Raw genomic sequence first — 26,658 nt, forward strand, 5'->3', positions numbered from 1 at the left:
GCTCTGGCTTTCGGCGTTGAAGTATATTTACTCAGAAATAGTGGCTCCAACGAAAAAATGACTGAATACTTATTTTACAGAAAAGTTTGTGTTCTTCATTTTTTGTTCGGACAGTTTTTTCCAAATTCCTCTTCCTCCAAATTTTTTACAAGTTTTTTAAAAGTTACAAATTCCAAAATTTCGAAAACCCGTGACCGTAATTTTGTTAAGAGTTGCAATAACGGAAAATCTCTGAGAATCTAGAATCAAAAGCGCTCAATTTAATTTCGGGTTTAATACTATTTTACCTGTACTAAATCGTTTCGCGTTGGACGCAATAATTGTCCAAAACCCCATAGCGTTCGTCCTCATTTCTATCTAGCCTCCGTGGTTTAAGTGATAAAGCTTCTAGCGCGTAACCAATGGATCTGGATTCGATTCCCAATCCGAGTCGGTCGAATTATTTTTCGAAAACTACTGTGTGAAATTGACTGTGGTGATATTGACATTTATGACTCGATGTCATTTGTCATAATTTTTTACTGGTTTCATTCCAAAACAAAGAATTGGTTTAAAAATGTTTTAGGGTAGGGTATATTTGATTGGAAAAAAATGAAAAAAACATACAACTTCATTATAAAATACATATATTTTCTCTTATTCAAAGAAATTACAAAAATTAAAACGTAAATGTTTGAATACTACCTAGGTACATAGAAACCAATTTTTATATCTAATTTAAAATAGAACCATATGGAAGACAGTAGTTTCGATTATATTTTTATTACTGAGAATCAATACATTCAAGAGTGGTTTAGTGTGATTTACTATTGACCTGAGGAATAAATTACTCAGCATAATTGGGATACAAAAAATTAAACTGATATTCATCACACGAAAAGAAAAGATCCAATGTTATTTTCAATATACTGAAGGTCGATTTAACCTTATCACAATCTATTTCTTTACCTATTCTTAGGTCATTGAATGAAAAACACGCTATAAATGTTTTTACGAGGATATATTGAAAAATTCTTAGCTTACTATAGAATCAAACAAAATTTCAATGTCAAAATATTTTATTACTCAACATATTCTCCTCTTTTCTTTAGTTGAGGAATGAGATGAAAGTCGAACGGAGCCAAATCTGGTGAATAAGGGGGGTGCTCTAGTAATTTAAAATCCCAAATCACGAATTTTTTGCATGGCTTCATGAGATTTGTGTGCAGAGGCGTTGTCCTGCAAAAAATACCTTTGGATAGCTTTACGCGTCTTTTCTCTTAATTTTTTCCGGTAGAGTGGTCAGTAATCGTGATTACTCTATGGCAATCTCAAAAAACTGAAGCAAGAACTTTTACAGCAGAGTGTCGACATTCCATCGATTGTTGCTTTGTTTCTGGATCGTAGAAATGTACCCAAGTCTCATCCATAGTAACAATTTAATTTAAGAAGTCTACATCATTTTCAAATCGAGTATAGATCGAATACGATGCTTCTACCCTTGCACGCTTTTGGTCAACATTCAAACATTTGGGGATCCATTTTGCAGCAATTTCTCTTATGTCCAATTGACGTGAACTATATGATGAATGCGTTCGGATGAAATATTCAGTGTTTCGGGGACTGACACAGAAACTGGCCTTTCCGTTCGGTCATCATCTTCAATGGAAAATTTACCTCTTTTGAAGCTTGCAGTCCAAGTTTTCACGGTCGCATACGAAGGACATTGATCACCACTGGTATTAAGCATAACTTCATAAATCTGCTTACTTCTTAATCCTTTTAAATACAAGTACTTGATGATGGCTCGATACTCCAATTTTTCGATTTTCACAATTTCGGTGGACATCTTTTTTCTTTTAATTTATTGCGTAACTCTGGTTTACTTTTTTGACGTAACACAATATTTTGTTTATGCATGGAACTGGTCTAGGCTAACTTGATATTAATACATCCTCGTACCAACGGCTCGTGAGACATATAAAAACAATAATAAGAGCTACAAATTATAACACATTAAAAGATGTTATATCCGGAGCTAAATGGAGAAGTTCCAAATTCTTTCCAACACGTCTTCAGCTAATCTGCTTCATATCGAACTTAAAATTTTCGCGAAAATAGGGATAGATTTTATAATTTTTAAGAGTAACATAAGATACAATGAACGGGGTAATAATAATACTAATAGAAATTTCAATAGTACATATTACAATAACAGAAACCCTCCCCCCGTTGCTATAGGTAACGGCGGCGAAAGTAAATTTCGAGGACTGTATTTTTAAATCGATTTCAAATGATAACAGATATCAAGGACAAATTTCATTCATAAACATTTCATTGTATCTAATACTTTCTCTTTCTCTCTTTACTGAGTTCTCTGATTACTTTCCGCATAATGTCAAGATAAATATCAGCGTGATGCTCTTTAAAGATAAGAGCTGGTCTGAGACGAATTGCTTCTGTTCCACAACTACCGCTTTGAACACCTGGAACATACAATGGCAATTATTAGAAACGATATTTTTTTAATATATTATCCAAGAAATATGTTCAAAAAATTAATGATATTGCCGCCAATCAATCAGCTAAGTTATAAATGCTATCTCACTTCTACCGAACTAACCTTTTATGTCGAATAACCACAATTTATGGTATTATTATATTTATTTACTTTTTAACTATTTTTTGCTGAAATGCTCTACAGTTTTTATAGATAATCTCCATCCACAATTTATATACTTTTGCAACCTCTTGGGTATTTTTCGTAAAAATATCTCGGCTTGTCACGTAACCATTCACGCACGAAGCTACTTCAGCATTGCTTTCGAATCGCAGACCGCCAAGTGACTTTTTCAATGTACCAAATAAGTAATACTCGCATGACGACAAATCGGACCTATAAGGAGGGTGTTCCAGTGTTTCCCAAGCCAATTCGATGAACTTTTCCACCATCGCATGATGATAAATCGGGACTATACGGAGAGTGTTTTCCAACCCAAGTCGTTCAACTTTTCCATAACATCACGGATTGTTTTGATCTGTAGACAGGTTTCACCTTGTTTTTTACGAGGTTACTATAATACTGCGTGTCCACAGTTCGTTGTTTAGTGAAAATATGAGCCGCAATCAATTCCTCTCATGTCCCTTGAACTGTCGCACCATCGGCTTTTTTGGTCCGCTCCATAGACGCGCGTTTACTATCCGGATTATAGTGCTGTACTTACGCCCCGTCTTTAGTGAATATTCGGTGTAACCAATTTTTCCTTCCTCTCCATACCCCCGCAGGAGACGCGTGCAATCTTTTCAGCGGGCGAATTTCTTCTCAAAGTTTTCACATCCATCGGAATGAAATTTTGCGGTAACCATTCATAAATTATTTGCTCAATACTACCCACGCTAATGCCCAATTCTTCAGGCATATCGCATACAGTACTGCGTCGGTTTCTGAAAATTATTTTCTACAGTCTTGACGTTCTCATTGGTAACACTCCTCGGCCATTTTGAAACACCATTCATACACTTGAGCCTTGGAGAGTAGTTTTCGATGAATGTCCGTGGATTTTACATTATTTTTAACAAACAAATATTGATCCGTTGCGCAACAGTCACTAGACGTGAGGTTACGCAGTCCGGACTTCTATACGTTTCGTATTAGACCAGTTTTGCCACTTCTACAACAATAATTCTTTCACATGTTTATTGAACGTTCATTTTGATCGTCTAACAGGCAATAATAAAGTACTAAATAAATGTATTAACGATTAAACAAAATTGTAAACCTTAACCTCTATCTAGTGAAAAACTTGGAAAATATTTGATTGAAAATCCCAAATTGACTAATTATTCGGTCAAGCCGGAGAGGGGCGCAAATCAACTATAATGAGTCGCACTAGGACAACTACATTTCCTGAAGAATTAACAAATTCTGGTAAAAATTTGGTTCTTTATAATATATTCCGTTCTTAAAAAAAGAGAATATCGATAAATAGGGCGATTGACACTACGCTCTTCAGAGGAGATGTAGTTCAATATTCGTCGAGGCATTAGCCAGGAAAGAAGTTGTTTTCTCCTTTGAAGAACGGCAGAATATATTTTCAAAATATTGAATTTCGAAATTATTTCTGAGGTGAATATTAGGAATAGTTTATTTTGATACATTTTACACACCTCATTTACCATCGGAATCTATATTATCGACGACTAAGTTAGATTTCTACCTGACCAGTGGTTCGCAGTTGGAAGTGAGGATGGCGCTAGTTTTACTTCTTCTTACGGCGCCATCTAACTACGGAGGTTGGTGATCGAAATGGCTATTGTCGCACGAGAAACCGTAGCTCTGAAAATGTTTGTGGACGTCTGTTCGAGCCATCTGAGCAAGTGTTTCAGCCATGAATTTTTTCTACGACCGATTGACCGTTTTCCTTTGATCTTCTATTATCAGACAAAGAATCTCATATCGCTCGCCTCTCATTATATGTCCTAGTTACTGCAACTTTCTCTTCTTGATTGTCGTGAGTTCTTTATTTTTACCCATTTGCTGTAGGACCTCTATGTTTGTCTTATGTGCATCAATTTTCTTCTCTATGGCCGCATCCATGGTCCAACTTTTGGATCCGTACAGAAAAACAGGAAAGATTCTGGTCCGAAGTTCCAGGCTGAGGTTGCGATTTGCCAGAAGGAAAACTCATGTTCTTAGAGTTTTCTGCGCTTGCTCAATTCTTGATATGATTTCGAATTTTGGGTCGCATTGCTGGTTGACGAGCGTGCCCAAGTATCTTAGACACTTGTTCAATGGTCTCTCCATCGAGTTTTAGGTTGGCGTTTCTTTGTATTTTTGAGATTACCAATAGTTAGGTCTTGGACGTATTCATATAAAGGCCGAATTGCTCGCTATATTCTACAATAACGTCCATAAGAGATTGAAACTTGATAATGTTTAACTACATAAACCAAATAGCGACGCTCTTTGACGTTGTCTCCAGTTCGAGTCTCAAGCCCGAACGATTGTTAAACTACTCTGATGAGACGTAATAACGTCGAAACTAGTCAGTGGTTACAAATCACTACTTGCAACTTCTAGCCAGTTCAGAGGAAATATTCAATAAATATGCTAAAAATTCTCTTGAATAATGACTGTACGGAATACTGTTAAAAGCATTTTTGTTATCAATATTGAATCGATTATAAGCTATTCCTTGCAACCGTCTAGACCCTATGCAGCATCTCATTGGGGGGTAATGAGATTATGATATAAATATTCCCCCTGCTATGATATCGGAATTGGTTTGTGTTCTATTCATGATTCTTATGAATTTCCTTGGATATAGGAATAAGTAGCGAAGCTAGTTACTTAAACTAAAACTTATGCACTTTTACTAAAGCACCCGGAAAAGCAGCACCGCGGTATTTCTTTGCTATAGATCATCACTCTATGGATGCTTTTTTACGATTAAGTAAAGACATTAGCAAAGCCACATAAATATGAAGTTTGCCCAACCTTTCTGCAAAAGTGAAAGTATCGAAAAATTATCTTCAATAGTACATATTATTATTCAGAACCTGTCATCGTTGTTCGGGAAACGTTTGAGATTTTTTTAGAATTTCTGGAACTAATTTTTAGTGAAACAGATCACCAGTAGCTAACTTTTTGACATAGTACTGAACACACTGTTTACACTAACACTACACCAACACTCACAATTACACTGTCTGACGCGCGTTTCGATAACCAAGCTATCGTCTTCAGAGACTGAATATAAACTGTTTACATCCAGTCTTTGAAGACGATAACTTGGTTATCGAAACGCGTGTCAGACAGTGTAATCGTTAGTGTTGGTGCAGTGGTACAGTAAATAGTGTGTTCAGTACGACTATCACTAACGTTTCCAGAAATTCAAACTTTCTTGACATAGTGAAAGTGGTAGATAGTAACATGAATTCAAATCGAAAATTATACCTTCCATAGAAAGTAAGTGTTCGTTATAATTTAACTCACCATTCCTCTTCAACTGCATGATAATTTGATTCCTCAGATCGGTTCCTTTTGCGTTTATGGCAATAAATGTACCTTTACCCCTAAGGGAATGTAACATATCAGGAAACTCGTTCTGTAACTGTTCCAGTCCGTCATATAACCTTCGTCCCGATTTATTCACTTGGTCCAATAGATTTTGTGTATTTATAACATCTATGATCGCTTCTAAAAGTATAGTTTTTCCAGGATCACCCATCCACGTATTGAAAATTCGAGACGGAAGTTTTACTCTAAAAATTTGTTAATGTCAATCACAATAGAGATATATGTGGACTCTTCTGGGTCACACAGTATTGGAAATACAGGGCACCAAACATGTTCGAATATTGATGTAAAACAAATGCATGTTCAAAAAATCATAACTACCAAAATAATTGTAGGATTGAGCTGAATTTCTAGATATTTGTTGAGGAAGATTAGATGTACGTGGAAAAAAATCAGGACTTTTCTGGGTCACACGTGGATAATTATAAATTAATTACCGAATAATACAAATAAAAATAGGAATGAAACGTATAAAATGAAGAAAACGCTGATAATTGTTGATATAAATTAATGGAACTTGACTACTATTTCAGTAAATTTCGAAAAATTGGTCGGGAACACTATGAAACAGTAAGGAACAAGTAACATTAATAAAATAGAAAAAATAATATATACGGGGAGCGGCAGTCAATACTGCATTTTTGAGATAGCTGTGAAAAATAGACGGACGCATTTTTCTAAATTTAATTATTATAATTTTATTGTGTATTGAAAATTATAGAAGAAACAAAAGTGTGATTAATCAACGTTCAAAAATAACACCAGTCAGATGGCGTACTACTCAATTAATGCATTTTTGCAGGTGATTTCTGAAATTGTCCATCCCGTCATGAAGCATGCGTTGAGGAATTCTGTATGTAAAGTTTTGTTCGTTCACAAATACGGAGAGGAGATTAAAATGTGTCTCGTCTTATCCAGATTCTAATCCAGAAGTTGTATATAATAAGCTCCCCAGTTTCTTTAACCATGTACAAAAACGTTTTGAAAGGATAATGGTGGAAATTTGACCTCAATATTCTTCGAACTGCCCTTTCAGAAATTCCAAGAGCAGTATTCTGATTTCGCGGGATTCTTCCTACAGCAACTCTCACGCGTTCAACATTCTCAGGAGTTCGAACGGATCTCGTACTGCTACTTCTTTTGCTTGTTGCTTCAACGATATTTTCCAAATTTGTCACCCACAACTTCACTTATACTGGGTAATGGCTGATTGCGCTATTAATTTCAAAATAAATACGACGCCGAGCTGTTACATACTTAACGATTTGGTAAAACGCTTTCACGTTAAATGCCCGGTGTGGTTTTGACCATTGAGCTAGGGAACATAACGATAACCTTCACAAGGTTATTTCTATTATTTTCTACGTATCAAAAACCATTTCAAAAATGCAGGATTGACTACCACATAAAGACCATTACATAGGATCTAAGGTCAACTTTGAAAGTAGGGTGAATTATATGCGTAATAAGCGTAATGAAAAAATGTGAAATTTTCATATTGGTGTTGCAGAAGAAGAAACAGAAATAAGTTGCAACACAAATTATAAATGTAAAAAAATATTGCAATCAAGCATTAAAACACTGCTGGAATGTTGGAAGAGGATAGTGAAAAATTATCATATTATTTACTAAATTGAAAAGCACAATGTAAGATTTGAAACATCACATGTTATATATTGAAACAGAGGCTATAAAAGAAATAGGACCAGTACACTGCTATACACAAGGATCTTCGATGAGGCTATAAAAGAAATAAAAACCTGTCCACTGCTATACACAATGATTAACGATGAGGCTATAAAAGATATAAAAGTTTAAAAAGCTAAAAAGGAGGGCAGTGGAAAATGGACAAAGTTACACCAACAGAAATATGCTACGCTGATGACATGGTAATATTTGCAAAGGACGAAGAAACATTAAATCAAAATCTTGAATTTTATATAAACAAACAATACAGTATGAACACACATAGATAAAATCAAGAGATGATCGTACGCACATCAACAAAGATAAACGATATGAGAATAGAAAATAGTCAAATAGAAAAATTGATGCAAAAGTCTCGGTTCAATGATAACAGGAGACGGAAAATTAGACAAAGAAATCACAAAAAGAAAAACAAGCGCCAGAAAACTACTTAACAAGATAAACCATTTTTTTTATGAAACAATGAAATACCCAAAGAAACAAGAGTAAAAATTACAAAAGAGTAGTTATATCATTACTAACATATGGTTACGAAATATGGATAACCAACGAAAGACACAGAGAAAAGATACAAGCAACGGAAATGAGATTTTTCCAGAAAATCATATCAAAATATTTTATATCACCAGTCTAGTTATATAGAGTGAGTTTTATAAATTTTTGTGTGCAAGGGTCTTGTGATACGGCCAGTATTATGGTGGTATCTACATGGTTGTCAGATCTTTCCTTTTGTCGGAAAAGTTGAAATAATACATTTAGGAGGCTATGACTGCTACAAAAACAAATTTTATGTTTCAATAAATTATTATTGTTGAAGTTTATTGAAAGTCACAATGGATCGTTCATCTGAAAAAGAACGAATTGATATTTTAATGATATTAGGATATAGTGATAGAAGAAGCGTGTAGTATCTTTAATAATTTATATCCTAACCGAAATCCCATAACAAGATCTACTGTTAGTGAAAAAGTTTAATAAAACTGGTTCAGTAAAAGATTTATCCAAATCAGGTCGCAGAAAAATTGCATCAACTGAAAACAATAGTATAGTGGTCGCACCTTGTATTATCTGCATACTTTTTAACAAAGAATAGCTTGAAGACTGAAACAACCCCTTAATATTCATCTTCACTACCAAGTTGGTAAAGTTGTAATAAAAAAACTGAGGTAAATAACCTTAGTGTAACCTATTTTGATGTTTTAGATTTTGAAGAAGCTAATTTTTTAAAAATATCATCGTCATTCGAACCCACTTTTCATTGGACGGGTTTAAATTTCAACAACAAAAGAAATCAATGGAATAAAACAAAATATATTGTATCCTATTTGAATATGAATTAATTATCTTATCTTAAAGTTTTCTACCCCGATTCTTAATTGATTTGTAAAAGTAGTTGACTTTTTTCGATTATTTTTCAATATAAACAAGTTTTAGTCGCCGAGATTAACTACATAGTTATTCAAAATTATTGTTAAATACGTACGTAATTTCATCCGAATGGAAGAATCCGGCCATTTGCATTTTTTTACTGAATGTCATTATATCCGGCGGATGTGGTAAGTTAAAGTGTTCGTGACACCAAAATTTTCCAGTTGGTCCACAACCAGTTTGTACTTCATCTATAATCAGTGCAGCTCCGTACTTTTTACAAAGTTTTTGTAAGTTCTGGAAAAATTCTGGAGAAGCGTGATTATCACCACCTAGAAGAAATTCTTCATGAAAGTCATATTGAAAATACGATACAATGGATGATCAAAAGAAATGTTACAAACCACAACATCCGGAAATTTCATATGTTGAATATGTTTATTCAGACTGGAAATAAATGTTCCCCTTTGACAAACTGCTGGAGTATGAATCAGACGATTGGAAGACAATTGAAATGGCATAACGCTAAGTAGGGCTTGTGTGGACGTGAGTTATGTTAAGTTAATTTGCACAATCCATATTAGAACTTTATATTATTATCATTAATTTTGTTTGTATTGCTCTTCTAATATTAATTGCAAAAGTCAGTTATGCGAGGAACAATCAATATTTCATAAATACGCACGGCACTCATACTAAATTAAGAAATGAAAAATAATGTTTATTCCCCGTATAAAATATCTAACAAACAGTCAGTCCACGTGGACTCATCATCTTCACTGTTTACCAACGAAAACATCGAATCGTAAACATAAACGCATTTCTATTGGCCGAAGCTTTATGTACACAATTTCTTATCAGACAACCTGCGATAAACAGTGGCGTCGCTTGGTGACATTCATTTAATTCATTCTTTCCACATAGCGCATATTCTGGATATGACTTTCATTTTCTCTATTATTATCTGATTGCAATATTGTAGGAGCACCAAATGTTGAAAATATTGGAAAAACGTGATTCACCATTAAGAACTTATACCTACTATCTCTGTTTGACTGCAGATCTATAAAATCAACTTGACATCTTGAGTTTAACTTAGAACTGATCACACAATACCTTTTCTTAGCTGGACAGTGTTTCATTTGACATTGTTTTTATAAATTTACATTACAGCTTCATGTATAACTTATATCTTAATTTGAAGTCTTTAACCATACATCTGCGGACTATTCTGATGTGAGATTCATAGAGAATAATGAACAATTCTTCATTGGTAACACAATACTGTATATTCGTTTTTCCTTGTTTTAATGGTACAATTAACTTAACGTCAAATCGTTCTAATCGTCTGTAATCCAAAGATGTGTTGCACTTTTCTTAAGCAAATTAAAACAAAGTCTTCTCGTTGACCTTTATTTTTTAAAGAAAAAGATCTTTTAAAGAAAAAATAAGGAAACGTTGCTCTTACTATCAAACTTTGCATAAGACTGACAGGACTGGCAGAAAGCTTTAAATTGATTAACAGATTGTATCATAACTGTGTGTAAGTCTGTCTATATCAAATTGAAACCTTATATATAGCCACTATTTCAGGAAAACTCTGTTTTGTAAGTAAGCAACATCATGTGTAATTAATCGAAAATAATAAAAATAATAATGAAACTTCATTCATACCGAGCATTTTTTTATTTGTTTTAATAAAAAAGGATACATTTTGTTTATTTTAAGTTTATTTTACACCAAAGTTTTGGTCTTTTATTTACCGATTGAGCCATTGCCGGGCTAGCTAGTTATTATAAATGAAGACCACAGGGAAAAATTTGGTAAGTCACCATTTTGGAATATTCCGGAAAATTGTCAGAGCTATGAAATTAAAGTGTGATTTTACTGTTTTGTATCTATATTATGGGAACAAAAACAACAAAAAATGATCTTAGGAACCTTTTCTGCCAAATATTTCGTAGCTCTATGGGAACCTTCTATCAACAAGTGCTATGTAGCCTTCACTCTAGTTTTAAGTTACAAATAAAACTTTGTATCAACAAATTCATCTTTGTATTTAATTTTACTGAAATTATGTTCGCTTGTTATATCAAGTACAACTCTGTTGTACAATTCTTGAAGATTCCTATTTACGTTTGTAAGACGATTATAGTTTTACAAAGTGAGAATTCCTGTGATAATATTTTGGTTATTTGATGACCGACTTTTCACACAAGTGCAACAGAAAACTTTATGTATCAAGGGCTGTAACTGGTTAAGAAAAAAAGTTTTTTTTTCACCATGGTCATATATCCGTTAACAAATCCGCATATTTGCAAGATTTAGCCCCCTTTCTTGTTCTGTTCTCAAACTTAAAAACAAACGCCTCAAAGATTTTCCAGTTATGTTTACAATAAATAGCTATAGAGTCTATAGAGCTGAAAGGAGATTATTTCAAATATTTAATATATCTTTTTGTTAGATCTAATATATCTAAGACCACCCTCTAATCAATCCGGAGTAGTTAAAACTATAATTACAATTACCTTCAGATTGAATTGGTTCGATTATGATACCTGCTATTGGAAAATGTCTTTTATGTTTTACCATAAGATCTTCGACTTCTTCTAGACATTTTCCGTCAATCTTTTCATTTTCCCTACGATTGTCTTCTAAAGGATATTTGTACATCGGAAACGTAGCTATAGGCCATTGACTGAAAGATGGAATATCCAGTTTGTGTATAGCCTTAAAAAGTTTAAAATTAATTTATCTTCTTATAAACATATTGCGGACGTATAATGAAGACAAGTAAATGGAATGAGATGTGTACACCAGTTTTTAATTCAAAAACTGGAGAACCACCAAACCACCAGTTATACTAAACATGAACAATACAAAACGAAGATAAAATATAATCGAAAGTGCCATCTATTTAGAAAGAAGAAAAAGTACTAGAAGAGATACTGAAAATAACAGAAAGTGCCATCTATTTAGAATAAAAACAGTACAAAATAAGGTACTGAAAATGACATCGAATGATGCAAAAGTCACTGTATAAAATATGGTATTCAACAAGTATTCAAAACTATTTCAGACCAATGTAAAACTACTAATATATAAGGTCGAAACTTGGAAATATAAAAATATGTTCCAGAAATTTTTCAACATTGTTCATCATGTGCATATGCCAAAATTTTAAAATAAATATAATACAGTTTCTATTTTATTTACACTTTTATCAATTACGATTAAAAATTGAAGAATTCAATTAATTAGATTGTTTATTCACAACAAAGAAAATTTTTGGTAATTATCTAGATTAGGTTACACCCCTCAGATTTCATTAAAATTTTAGTATGTTATAAAGAAAATTATGCTGAAAAATTTCATATGTGTTTTTAAAAACTAACTTTATTTCTAACATAAATTCTACCAACAACTTCAATTACAAGACTGATATTTTTTATTACAAACGTGAATTAAATAATCTTTTGGTAAACACAAGCTAAGCAATTCTACAATAAAATAAGTTCTTAATCAGCACAATATACTGTCCACCTAAGGGCAATGGCCTAGGTGACACCTCCCCCTTTAGAAGGAAGCTTCTCCTGGAAGCTGGATCCCGTCTTCTGTTGCCTGCGGGTGATTCTTACTTGTCCTTCCTGAATGTTTCCTCTTATACAAAATCCACAAGAAGGCCAATATCAATGCTATATAAAGAAGAATGGTCCAAATACTGGCAATGTGAAAATTAGTGTTATCCGTGAATATTGGCGTTACCAGTTGATTTGGAATATCCTTTAATTTTAATTTTTTTAAATCAATCTCCATTGGAGAAACGTGTAATTGATTTAATTTCAAATTTAATTCATTTATTACAAAAGGTTGTCCAAACGTTTTTTGTTGAAATGTTAACTCTTGGTTCCTAAATATAATTTTACATGCTGAATTTTCTATTAAATAAATGCCTTTAAGAGTTCTCACTTCAGTTTCTTGCTTACATTTTATGATTAATTTTTCTTCTACGGGAAATATTGCCAAAAATTGATTTATCTCCGGAATAATTTCAATGTGATTCTTAATTATTTCAATTTTTGTATATTGACAATATGTAGAATTTCCTGCTAGCAATATGTTCTCTTCGCATCCATAATTATTATTGTCTTGCAAATGGTTAGGACATTGAAATATATTGCCGCGAGTACAAATGTCATTTAGAGGTTTAATGACATTATTTGATTTAAGTAAAAATTATGAATTAGGTATTAATGTTACGTATTCTGATTCAATTTCTGTAGGTATAGGTAACATATAAAAAAGATTAAATAAAATATCATAATTAATGGGTATCGATAAAAAATATTGAATTTGATTATTTTCTACTTTACAAACTACGTCTATGACGGCTTCAAATTCTAAAATATTTTTATGTTTTAATTCAAAGGGTAATTCCGCTTGGTAGTAATAATGCACTTTTTGCAACTCTATAAATAAATCGTGAGATTTTATAATACTTGGATGTAACATTCTAAGTTTACAGAAGGTCAACGAATTTTCAACCGTTTCTAAAATGTCTTGAATTACATTGAATAATTCTTTTAAATATTTAATATTTTCCGCATTTGCTTGAAAATCTAGAATATCTCTTATCTCAAATATTTTCGTTTTTAATAATTTTTCATTATACTGAATGTCCTGAATTGTCTTATTAAAATTATCAATTATTTGGCGACTAACAGAATATTGCATTCTTATTTGATTTTGCAAGTTTTCTTGGTTTTGTTTTAAATGTTCCATAATTGAATTAATTCTTTCTCCATCTTCAGAGTCCAAGTTTCCTGTTATTGTTTTTACTATTGATCCAAGACCGTTAATTAACACTCTCTTTGGTCTATCTAAGGTAGAATGAATATGAATGTTATCAAATTTTTCTTCTATACTATTCCTAGTGTACTCTATTATATTTACAATATTTTCTGTTTCAGAATGAAAAAATGTATTATTAGACATATTATATTTAACGTGATTATATTGTATACTTAACTTATTATATTCTACGAGTAGTGGACTTAAATTATAAAAATGAACAAAAGTATGACTGGATTTCTGCAGCTTGGCATATCCAAGATTTATGGGAAGTATACCCAAGTTATGGGTAACATCTTTTATTTTGACTGTTGCGTCTCCGGCGGTGACGAACCTAAAATAAATTTATAAGGAGTCTTTTTAGGACGTTTTATGTTTGAAAGATGAATATTTTCTGAAGTATTTTTGTGTCTAGTAGCGATTTTAGCTGTTTTTAATCGGGTATTTTTGCTTTTGATTTCTTCACTTTTATATTTATTTTTGGTTTTACCTTGTGCCTGTTTATTACGTACATACACTTTAGTGGGTATTGTATCTGGTAATTCTTCACGGCTTTTATTTGCTTTAGAGATTACTTTTGATTTATTTTCCTGTAATTTTTTATTTAAATTCGAGTATAAAATTTTCATTTTATCTTTATGATTTTGTATATAATTATTAACTACTTGTTGATCAATTTCTATATCGAAAGGTGTGTTACTGTTTATGTGTCCGGTAATTATTTCGTTTGGTTTCAATTTTGTTGCAGAATGAACGCTATTATTATAGGCTAATAATGCGTAAAGTATTTTATTTTCAATAGTCTCATTTTTAAAATCTTTTTGATTATTCAAAAGTCTGAAGTGTTCAATAATCGTAGAGTGGAATCTTTCAGCAATTCCATTCGATTCTGGATGTTGAGAACTTATGAAATGAATTTTAATTTTATGCGTTTCTAATAGTTCTTTTACAACAGAATTTTTTAACTCAGTTCCATTGTCCGAAATTATTTGTTCTGGTATACAGTGGTGTGTAAAATATTTAATTAGACTATGAGCTACCTCTATTCCTTGTCTAGATTTTAATTCATACATTTGACCATATTTGGAAAATGAATCTATTATCGTAAGAAATTTACTATTTTCTAAGGTTATCGTGTCTAAATGCAAAATTTAGAAAGGTTTAGTAGCTGTGGGGGTAACATTTAAAAATGGTTTTATTGGTTTTCTATCGTATTTGCTTAACTGGCAAACTTCACATTCGTTTATATAAGTTTGTATAGATGCTCTTTGATTTGGCCAGTAATACAAAGCTTTTAATTGATTTTCAGTTTCATCTAGTCCTCTATGATTAGTCTTACCTTCGTGGTAATTTTGAATCACTTCTTTAATTTCATTTAAAGGAACATCTATTAATTTCTTATTACATTTAACAAAGTCAATTTGAGAATCTTGAAAGTGATTTTGTAGAACGACACTGAATTTTTCATAAATTGGGTCTTCGAAATAAATAAAATATTTAGTTTTTGGTACTATGTATTCTTTCACGAAATTAATGACATCTTGCTCAAAATTGTTTTTAGATAATTGAACAACAATTCTTTGTTTATTTTCATATAGTTTCATAATAGTAGGTACGGCTGGTTCGAAATTTACTCCCGAAAATATTAATTGATTTTTACCAACATTTATCGCTGACTCCGAAATTGGTATACCAATTACAGGATTTTCCTCATTTGTATGAACAGTTATATCTTCGTCGTCATTCTCATTATTATTACTTTCATTATCTGTTTTAACTATTAGCGATACATTATCGTCGGGAGTTGATGAGAGTTTTTTATTAAATTTGTCCATATAAACTAATAATTTTTTAGAACATTGAGGTTCTTGTAATTTAGTTTCATTGATAATTAGTTCAGTTCTAATTTTCGAAACATCAAATTTAACATTTTCACAATAAATTTCATTAAAATTTGGGTTGAGGGTTTGTTCGTATTCATCGAATGTCTCAACACTAATAGAAGGGCTTAAATCTACTCGAAAGTTGGATTCTGAAGGATTTAAAATTGTACATAAAGCTATATTATTTTCAACTTTTGTTAAACATTCAGGGATTTCTAATTTCCCAATTCGTGTATATGGTATAATTTCATTACCATTTTTTACATTTTCAATATTTAATTTAATTACTTGTTCACAACGTGGAGGCACTACTATACAATTCGTGGATCCAGTTTTAATATCAAAGTAATTCAATTTAATTTGACTATAAGGAGTCATAAGCAAATTATTATTTAAATCGATAATTGCATTAAGTATTTTTAAATTATCCAATACTAACAAACAATCAAAATGATCGTGAAATTTGAAAACGCAATATTCTAAATTGAGCGGTTTCCTATAATTAAACATTTTAGGGATTGGAATGAGTGTGCAGAAATTTTGTTGACTGCTACCAAAGATAATTTTGAGGGGGTCTAGATGTATTTCTTGTAGACATACTCATTGGAGTTGGATTTGGAAATCCTTGGTTCTGATTGGGTTTAAAGACGTTTTGACCATTATTAGAAAAGTTTGTATTATTCCTATTAGAAGGAGTGTAAGAAGTTGATGGACGATTTTGCGGGTTTGATGCGGAATTTCGATTAGTATATTGATAATTCGGCATAGAATTTTGCCTAGGAGGTGGCTGCCTATATGCCACATTATTTTGGAAATTGTTTTTATTTTTATGTGAATTATTTTGCGTATTCAAGGATGAAAAAACATTTTTCGAATGATTATTCTGGGTCATATAAACTTGAAAATCCCAAAATTAAATGTTCACTAACATTAGAATGTGTCGTGAGATAAGAAATTTGAAGATTTAATAAATGTTGAATTCTATTATAAAATTCGAAATGCGTTTCATTACCTTGTTTCATTTTTGAAAGTTCTATATTTAAAGTGTAAATATCTCTTTTGTCAGCGTAAGTATTAAGAAGTGCATCTTTTAGATTTTCCCAAGTTCTATTACATTAGTACAAGAAGAAATGTTTATGGCTGCTTCACCTTTTATTTTTGCTAAAATGCTGGACATCAAATATTCATTTTGAAAATCCCCTACATCCACAGTATTATAAAACTTACTTACTAATTTCTCTGAAATTTCTATAAACCTAGGAAGTAATGCATTGTTTCCATCAAATTCGGGTATCATATCAAGATACTCTTTTTTTAAAATAGGTAATTGTGGAGTAGCCATTTTATTAAAATTATTCGTAGAAAAAAGTTTTGGTGATGCTAAGTTAAATTTTATTTTAGTATTAACAGAGCTTGAGCCTGAATTTGAGTTATTTGAATCAGAATTTGAGTCAGAATCGTCAGATGTGTCAAGTAAATAATTAATATTTCCTCTATATGACATTAAAAACACTTACAGCAATAGAATGAAGATCCTTTCCATTGGCTCGGACTGCACAGGAACAACCAATATCCTCTTGATTCTTCCGGTTTCTAGCACAACACAGATCTTCTAGTTGAGTTACTCAGTTCGCTTAACTAAGAGTTCCAATAATTAAACTTTATTTGTTCGAATAGTCAACAAATCGTAGAAACGAACCGAATGTTATATGCTTTAACTTCCGATTGACTATCCTACTGACTGCGCCACTTAACTTTTAATTTACTGGAACCGTGTTTTTAAAAACTAACTTTATTTCTAACATAAATTCTACCAACAACTTCAATTACAAGACTGATATTTTTTATTACAAACGTGAATTAAATAATCTTTTGGTAAACACAAGCTAAGCAATTCTACAATAAATTTTTGTTTAGTTCTCTTAGTTAGTATTCGAAATTATTTAATGTTATAGTGAATTCAAAAATTCTGATTACGAACTATTGAAGCTCACGTGATCTCAAGACCAAATCATATTAAGGAATGTTGTACATTGAGCTGTCTTTTCATATACATATACATATTACAACTGAAAAATCTTACCATAGAATGTGTGCATGATAAAGTGGCAATAGTTCGTCCGTGGAAAGCACCCTTAAACGATAAAATAGATAAATCAGGACATCCTGGTGGTTGATTTAATATACTAGATTTTTTCTCAGCATCCGTAAAATCTTTATTATTTCGTTCTCTTGATCGGTAAGCTATAAAAGCTGTTTTAATTGCGTTTTCGTTTGAGCAGGCACCGCACATCATCGGGGTGATTTTCGGAAGTTTAGGTGACACCTAGTGGAAAAACGAGGATTTGAAACGGGTTGATAGTAAGTTTGAAAACGTTTCTTTACCTGCTTTAGAATATTTTCCATTCGCTTAGGCCAATCTGTACCTGGATAAACACCTAGTGCTGGTCTATTTATTAGACTCCTCTAAAAAATATTGTGATCTTTTGATAAATTAGTGATATAGTTGATGTAAATAGTTCTACAACAATACTTCATATTAGAGTACAATGAAATTGATGCCATGTTTTTGAAAACGGATAATAAATGTCATAATAATAATTAAAATAGTATTAGAACGCGATAAAACAAGAATGCGTGCATCGAACGCACGTGAGTCGAGCGCACGGTGGTTCGAGCGCATTGATTATATAGGAAGGTGAATCTAGCGCATATTTGCAGGTATAAAGATGCCTGTATTTAGCTTGAAATTTATTACCGTAAATAAAAGATGAACAATTATGAAAGAGTTAACAACAGAGTATCAAAGAGTAAATACTTTCTCATTAATGCGATTATAGTCATAACCTAACCTAATCGAACCTAGCTTGTTCTATTAATTTGTGTCCAATATTTCATATAATATTGAACATTTGCTTATTTTGGAAAATCTTAGATGTTGCTGATGGTTTTTCGTTTTGTTTTAGATATAAAAAATTAACAGTTAATTTTAGCGGCCGTTGTTTTCTATATTTTAGATATTGTGAAAATTTTTAAAAATATAAAACATTTTGGACTTTTGATCTCAAAGGGTTATAACTCATGAATACTCAAAGTAGTAGATATCGACTTCTTGGGGTCGAAATCGATTTAATCGGTATCGATTGTTGCTTTGTTTCTGGTCTCATCCATACTAACAATTCGGTTTAAGAAGTCTACATCGTTTTCAAATTGAGCACAGATCGAATGCGATGCTTCTACCCTTCCACGCTTTTGGTCAACATTTAAACATTTGGGGATCCATTTTGCAGCAATTTCTCTCATGTCCAATTGACGTGAACTATATGATGAATGCGTTCGTATGAAATATTCAGTGCTTCAGATATCTGTTTTAGCCCAATTCGACGATCTGATAAAATCATGTCATGAACTGCATTGATATTTTCGGGGACTGACACAGAAACTGGCCTTCCCGATCGGTCATCATCTTCAATGGAAAATTTACCTCTTTTGAAATAAAGTAAATCCTTAGAGCTACCTCCCTTCTCAGAAATCTTGTGTGTACCAAACGGAACCTTCACTGTTCGGTGAATAATGAGAGTTATGTTCCTAATCCCAACTACCAGGTTAGATGAAGAAGGTTTTTTAGTAATAATCAATATTTTACTCACCAAATTTTGCTCGTTTTTAAAAACATTGAGCAATGCTGGATGATTGTACCCAAGGGGCATTGTAGATATCTGTGTGTAGGTGTCTAGGAGTATGTTCTCATCTGCATCGACGATATAGTTTCCAGCTGACTTGTCATAGTTAACCAAATATTGTGTGGCTCCAATGTTCTAAATGAAATGAAAATAGAATTAACTTTGAAATCATGTCATACTAACACTACTCGAACTAAAGTAATGTTATTGGAAAAATTTTGAGAAATAAAAACTATTTTGGACTTTTAATTTGTATGCTTTTAAGGGTTTTAGCGCTTTGCATTATAGGCACTTGGAGTATGGAGACTAAAATAGTAAATATCGACTACTTGGGGTCGAAATCGGTTTCCCAGAGGTCAACTTAAAGGAAATGTATTATAAGGAGAATTTCTTTGCGTAATAACAGGAGATGAACATTCTTCTTACAGAACTATAAATTTTCTAGTAGGACGAGTCTAGAATACCTGGCAATGCCATCAGAACATGTTCTCAAACGAGTATTAGTTGAGTTCTTTACAGATACTTGAAACATTCATCTTGGTAAAAAAAAATGAATTTCGTGAAGGTCGTCCAAAATCGGCTGTTGTGCCAGAAAAATCGATACTGTACGTAAACTGATAATGTAAGATTGTCATGTAACATACCTTGAAATTGAGGCTTACTTGGACATCATTTTCACTCGCATACATTCAATTTTGAATGAGCATTTGGTTTAAGAGCAACGTAAAACAGTCAATTCTGTTTGGTACACCATTATTTGTTTGCCAGAAGTGTTCGAAAAAATTAGAGAAACCAATCGCAGAAGACAAAAAATTCTCCAGCATGACACGAGCTCTCACATATCAGTGCAAACTCAAACGTATTTGTACAGTCATCCGCCGTATAGTTTTTGTTTGGTAGATAGAAAATAAATTGCGCGGTAAACGTTTTTCTACACTACACTTTCTGAAGAAGGGGTTGAAGCGTTCACACTACTTGTTTTGAGGTACTTCAATCGGAATGGAAAAACCTCTATTTCAAAATTCAAGTAGCAATCCTCGTACGTAAAAAGAGTACATTCTAAAAAAATTTAATTGACAGTACTCCTTTCTCTGATGATTGATAAAAATCCATTCTAATAGATGTAGCTGATTCAAATAGAGCAGCAATGATGCTAAATTAATAGAAATAATAAATATTACTCACGTAAACATTATCTAATTGTTTCATCAATTCTTTACTTTTTGGTCCAGGGATCTCGGTTATCATACAAGGTCCTTTAGGCTCTTCAAAGTTCATAGAATATCTTCTGCATGACATTAATTTTGTAATATATTCTGAAAATTAATATTGGAATTTTAATTTCCATAGCTTTGGAATGAATATTATCAACGTTATTTTTAGTGATACGAAAAACCAAACACCCAGTAGTATTTTTCCATTTTTTTATTGGATTACTAGACGAACCGGTATATTCAGATCAAACAATACAGAATTTTTATCAAACCTATAATGCGATAAAACAATCGGAGTTCGAGAAAGGTAAGCTGTGCTGTCTGCACTGCATACTATTATCAGATACACAGTACAAGAAGGTCGAACAAGAATAGCCAGAGGCACAGGACGAATAAGCAGGACAAGATTGTATCTTAAAATGAGTTTCTCATCATCAAAGGTAATTATAACTAAGTGGTTTATAAACAATGAAAGGGACTTTGTAATGCGAAGGGTTTATAACTTTATTCGTGGATTAGAATGTTTGGACTTTTTTTTACATCGATCTCAGTTGGTGAAAACGTTAACTCTGGAACATCGATACAACTCCACCCCTTATTTTAGTAGATAAAGTGAAACTGGTGTACGATAAATTCTATTATTATGTCTTTGAATAGGAATGTTTTTTGAACTTTCATGATTAAGTTACACTTTCTATTGGTAGACGTACAAAACATGTCAAAAAATTGTTATAATTTGTAGATAAATGCTCGTAAAATTAAAAAAAAAACATAAAAATAACTAAATAAAGATTCGATGCGGAATGCGGGAAAAGATGATATCAATTTGATTTCAATTGGTAAATGATTGTGTATTTTTTTGTATTGTAAAATATTGAGTCCTAAACTAATTCTGAACGTGAATTAGATAGGTCGTGCTCCGCATTCTTAAGTGGATAGATGTGCAACGATTTTTAAAAATTATTGAAGAGACAAAAATACTACTCAAGAAAAGAAGAGAAATGAAAGTCAACATTGACGTACAGAAACCGAAATATGTAAAACAGTACGAAAGAAGATTGCAGAGGTCATCAAAAAAATAACTAAATAAAGTTACAAAGCGGAATGCGGAAAAAGATGAATCCATTTGATTAAAATTGGCAAGTGATTGTGCATTTTTTTGCATTGTAAAATATTGAGCTATTAACTAAATCTGGACGTGGAGTAGGTAGATAAAGGTTGTGCTCCGCGTTCCTAAGACAAACGGATACAAAGATGAATACGAAAGGAAGAGTCAGAATTTTTAATCTTTTAAACTATTTTTAAGCTGTTCTCAGCGCAAAACAGAAGGAATAAGATAGATAAGGTAACAATATTTAACTCCCATTCCAAGGAATTGTCCACTACAAGCCGTAAGAATTTTACAGATTCAACGACGTGAAGTCAGGGTTGGTCCAAGAGAAACTAGTATCGTCTGCAAACATATTTTACCACTGATGGCTAGATAGGCAATGTCATTTATAAACAGAAGAAACAATGTATGATTGAAACCATGCGAGAGGTGTTCACCTGAAACCGTAGTACTGCCATTTGTTGATTGAAATATTATTATTAACACAATCGAAAGCTTTAGAAAAATCACAAAAAGTCGAGTGATGCTTGTTTAGACTAAAGTATAGAAGAGAAGGGAGAATATAGTATCATTAAAAATACATGATAACTTGTCTTATATCTTAAATTAAAATGTATTCTTAGTAAATATAAATATTATTATTTTGTTTTATAATGCCGATAAACAAAGCATTGAAATTTTATCTTATACTTTCATTTTGCTGACCATACAGAAGACCATTTAAATTTGCCAATTTGAAATATAGTTTCACCGATTTTGTTATGTAATTTCCAAATGATGATGATTCAGGGAGGTTCTCTCGCACTACATACTCCGCCATTGTTTATATTCAGGTGTCAGTAGGCGTACTGCAGCCACGTAAATATGTCCGCTATTATTGATGCTCCCGCTATGTGTGATTCATTTTCTGCAAGCTACATATTGCTGTAGAAATCCATCGGAGATTGAGTCGTGTGTATGGGGAAACTTCATGAGTGATGGTGTTGTGCGTGAATGGTGACGAAAGTTTAAAGATGGCCGTAATGATGTGCATGATGAAGGGGACCAAGGACAAAAATCTGTCGTTTCAGATGGCCTGGTTAGGTTTAACGAGTTGACATAATGGTTAAAGAAAACCGCAGAATCACTATTACTGCTTTGTTTACGGAATATCCAGAAGTTCCAAACTAATGAGTACCTTCAAACCAACGCCAAGGTCTACTTGAATTCGTTGGCGGTAACTTTCTTTGAAGAGGGTCTCAATCTCTTTGGTGATTATGTTGAAAAGTAACCAATATTTTGGTAATAAAATTATTGTTTTATATGAACGTGTCTTTCATTTCTAGTCTATAGGAGGCTGAAAAAAAGCCACTCGTATATAGGGTGTGCCTAAATTCATGAGACAAAATTTAGGAGTTGATTGCTCGTATGAAATTAAAATGAGTTTTCCTTAAAACAAAATTTCCTCAGCCCGCTCCTTTGCGAGATATCACCCTTAAAAGGTGGTGACCAAAATTGAGTTTGGAACAAACCTAATATCCATTCTTATTTATATCTATAAAGTGTGAGAAGGAAGAGAGTAAAGTACGAGGAAAGAGGGGGTGAATATGCTATCAATTGCATTACGTTTCAATTATTTCATCTATATTTTGTCTATTTATACTTTTGAGTTTGAATATAATAGGTTTCATTTTCATATTCAGTGAGTTGTAAACTTTAGGTTATAAGTAAGTATAGCAGCGCTGACTTTTCATTTCTGTTGAACAGGTTGGTTCTAGCAGTTAAGGTGATATCAGACGGTTCACTATTCGCTCATTTCCTCGAATATGTCGTCAAACGAACCTGAGTGAACGTTCTCTTCGTGTTGGTATGTTTCATTTTTCGATTTTTCGTTCATTCGGAGTGCGAGTGATTGATGCCGAATGCCGAAATCCAACATCACTGGATTGGTTCACTAATAAATTGATTTATCACTTTTGATTCATTTAATGCCTAGACGTTTCATTCTTAATGAAAGATGCTGAGTGAGAGACAGAAATGAATAAAAAGTAAACCGTCTGATATCACTTTTAGAATTTGTTCTTGTCTAGTAGAATATCCATGTTCAAGAAAATTCAAAAGTCTCTTCTGGAATACCGTGATAATGATATTGAAATAATTGTCTAAGATCACACACGGACTCTATAAAGTTGTTCTATCGGATATAGTTCTTATATGTAAATGATCTTCAGAAATAATTTCTGTAGAGCAGTTGGTTTTTTTTTTGGTTGACTTTCGGCTACAACATCGCATCTAAGTACTCCATATTTTAGTCGAGATTCTACAAGTGTACGCATAATTATTATATGTCAATAGTATAGTGCAATACCTGGAGTAGCAGATATAAACAATCTAGAAGTGGCAGAAGGAACTATCAACAGAAGATCAATCAACCAAAATGAATAAAGAACCGCACAAGCAATTGAAAAAAGCAATTAAAAATTGTGGAAACTTTATATAAAACAAAGCTTTTCATCATTAGTAACGTCAGTGATATAGGTCGCTATGATTTTTATATTTACATGGGAATTTATATCTGGATCTTCGAAAAAAAAATCAGTGAAGAAATATCACAAAATAGTGATAATTTTGGTACAATCTTTATTTTTTCTGAAACGTCAAATAAAAAAATATAACATAACGTACCTATTTGCTTCGATCTATCCAAAACTTGTGTAGTTAACTTCGAAAACATTTTCACAGTTGTAGATACTCAAAATAAATTCAGCTTACGGCGACTCTAAATACTCCCAAATTGATTTCGATCCATATGACTACTTGAGTGCATGCGCCTTACCACATTAACAGGGCTGGATTGGTTCCAGAGAAAATTATGCGTAATTTTGTCTAAAATTCATTTACTAACCAAATTAATAGATCTTTGACCACCATTTTTGTATTTGATTCATATGTTAAGAAAAAGTTGCAGTTGCAACCAGGATTTATTTTTATTTCAACTTTAAAAAGAACAAAATTAATGAAAACCAAAAATTAACACTATCCTCATCGTTGAAAATACGGTTACTAAAATTAGAAAATTAGGAATCTAGTTCGAACAAATTTACTTGCAATTCACAGAGGAAAAACGCTTCACTAAGAAAACAAATGTACAAAACAGCCCGAAGGAATAAATAAACTTTCCAACAAACTTCTGTGCTGGGAAGGAACTTGTAATTTTTTTCACTTATAGCTTTATAATGTGACTATTAACACGTTGACTATCATGGGAATCGTCAGGTAATGAGCAGGAAAATTTCCATTACAGCCCCGAGAAGTTGCCATTTATTCTCTTGTAGGTTTACTTTTAAAAACCAAATGCGCAAGAGTTTGCTTCTCAGATCACTACAACGCTTAAGCAATCCAAAAAACAGCGTTGAAAACTAGAAAGTTCCTAGTAAATTCATTCATTCACGTGCAAAAACTAGTAACAGACAATCTGGAATTACAGGAAAATGTAATTATTTTGTATATAAAGGGACTTTAGAAAAGCGCAACTTGAGCAATAGTTATTGAGCACTCTAAAAGATAGTACTCTTGGTTTATGCGTGTTATTTATTAATTTTTGCAAGTTTTTCGTAACAACTTTGCTTTTAACAATTTGCTGAGTATGCGGTTGTCATGTTTCGAATTTTTTATCGATATCTTCTCATTTGCAACTCATTGATGCAAAATGTGAGCATTTACCAAACAAGCACCCAAAATGAGTTCAATAACATTTTACCACTCGACGGGAAGAAGATCTGTATGTTTCTATTTGGCCAGATATACGAGTACTGTTTTTCAAAGTATTCTCCATTAAGATCAATACACTTTTACATGCGTTTGAACCAATTGTCCACCAAAATATGTGATTTGAACGCATCAACTGCTTCTCCAGGTGTAGAAAAACGTTGATCTCGCAATTTATTTTTGATCCGCGGTAATAATAAGAAATCATTGAGTGCCAAATAAGGACTGTACAGCGGATGACTTATCAATTCGATGTTTTGACTGTTCAAAAACGTTTTTGTTTGAACTGATGTATGAGAGCTCGCATTGTCGTTGTGGAGAATGAGTCATCTTCTGCGATTCGTTTCTTTGATTTTTTCCAGCGTTTCTGGTAAAGAAACGCTGGTATACTGTGATTGAATTTTTTCAGCATTTCTTAGCACCGATCGACACTAACACTAACTTTTTTTCTGCAATTCTCGAATTATGCGGTATTCAGCGTGAAAAATTCTTTTTGACAGCTAAATGTCCATGCAAAATTGAATATATGCGAGTGACTAATGCTCAAGTATGCCTTAACCTCACGGTATGTCACATAATGATCTTGCTATATCAATTTACGCACGGCATCGATGCTTTTTAGTACAATAGCCGATTTTGGACGCCCTCACCAAATTCATCCTGTAGCGATGTGCGACCACGATTGAATTAGGAAAACTAGCGAAACACAGTTGCTCGAGATAGTGGTTCATCTTCAAAAGTCGAAGCGAGTTGATCGATACACTGCTGTTGGTTTAATCCACGCCGTCATAGAAAATCATGGCACGTAAATGTTTGCGATTTAATTTCATTTTTCGACTAACATGAATGTTTCAAATATCTGAGTACGTTCTCGATTAAAAATGTCAAACTTTATGATGCAATGTCAGATGTATCATATTCACATCACTGTTGTCATATCTCCAGCTCAAGTAGCCATCCTCGTATCAATGTGAGTTTTATATTTATTATAATCGATAAGAGCCGCTTGTTTTTGACTTTTTTACCCTAATAACTA

General features: G+C 32.5%; 1 protein-coding gene across 1 annotated transcript; it reads right to left on the reverse strand.

The window, feature by feature from the left end:
* Positions 1-606: 606 nt before the first annotated feature.
* On the reverse strand, positions 607-24,663 carry LOC130447329 (4-aminobutyrate aminotransferase, mitochondrial-like). The gene is made up of 9 exons (XM_056784094.1): positions 24,540-24,663; positions 20,736-20,866; positions 19,518-19,685; positions 18,253-18,333; positions 17,951-18,193; positions 11,662-11,863; positions 9,249-9,465; positions 5,975-6,243; positions 607-2,465 (listed from the first exon to the last, which is right to left on the reverse strand). The coding sequence occupies exons 1-9, from the start codon at positions 24,586-24,588 to the stop codon at positions 2,323-2,325; spliced, it is 1,503 nt and encodes a 500-aa protein (XP_056640072.1). The 5' UTR covers positions 24,589-24,663; the 3' UTR covers positions 607-2,322.
* Positions 24,664-26,658: the final 1,995 nt, after the last annotated feature.

Source organism: Diorhabda sublineata, chromosome 8, assembly GCF_026230105.1.
Source record: "Diorhabda sublineata isolate icDioSubl1.1 chromosome 8, icDioSubl1.1, whole genome shotgun sequence".
In the NCBI taxonomy this organism is placed as follows: Eukaryota; Metazoa; Arthropoda; class Insecta; order Coleoptera; family Chrysomelidae; genus Diorhabda; species Diorhabda sublineata.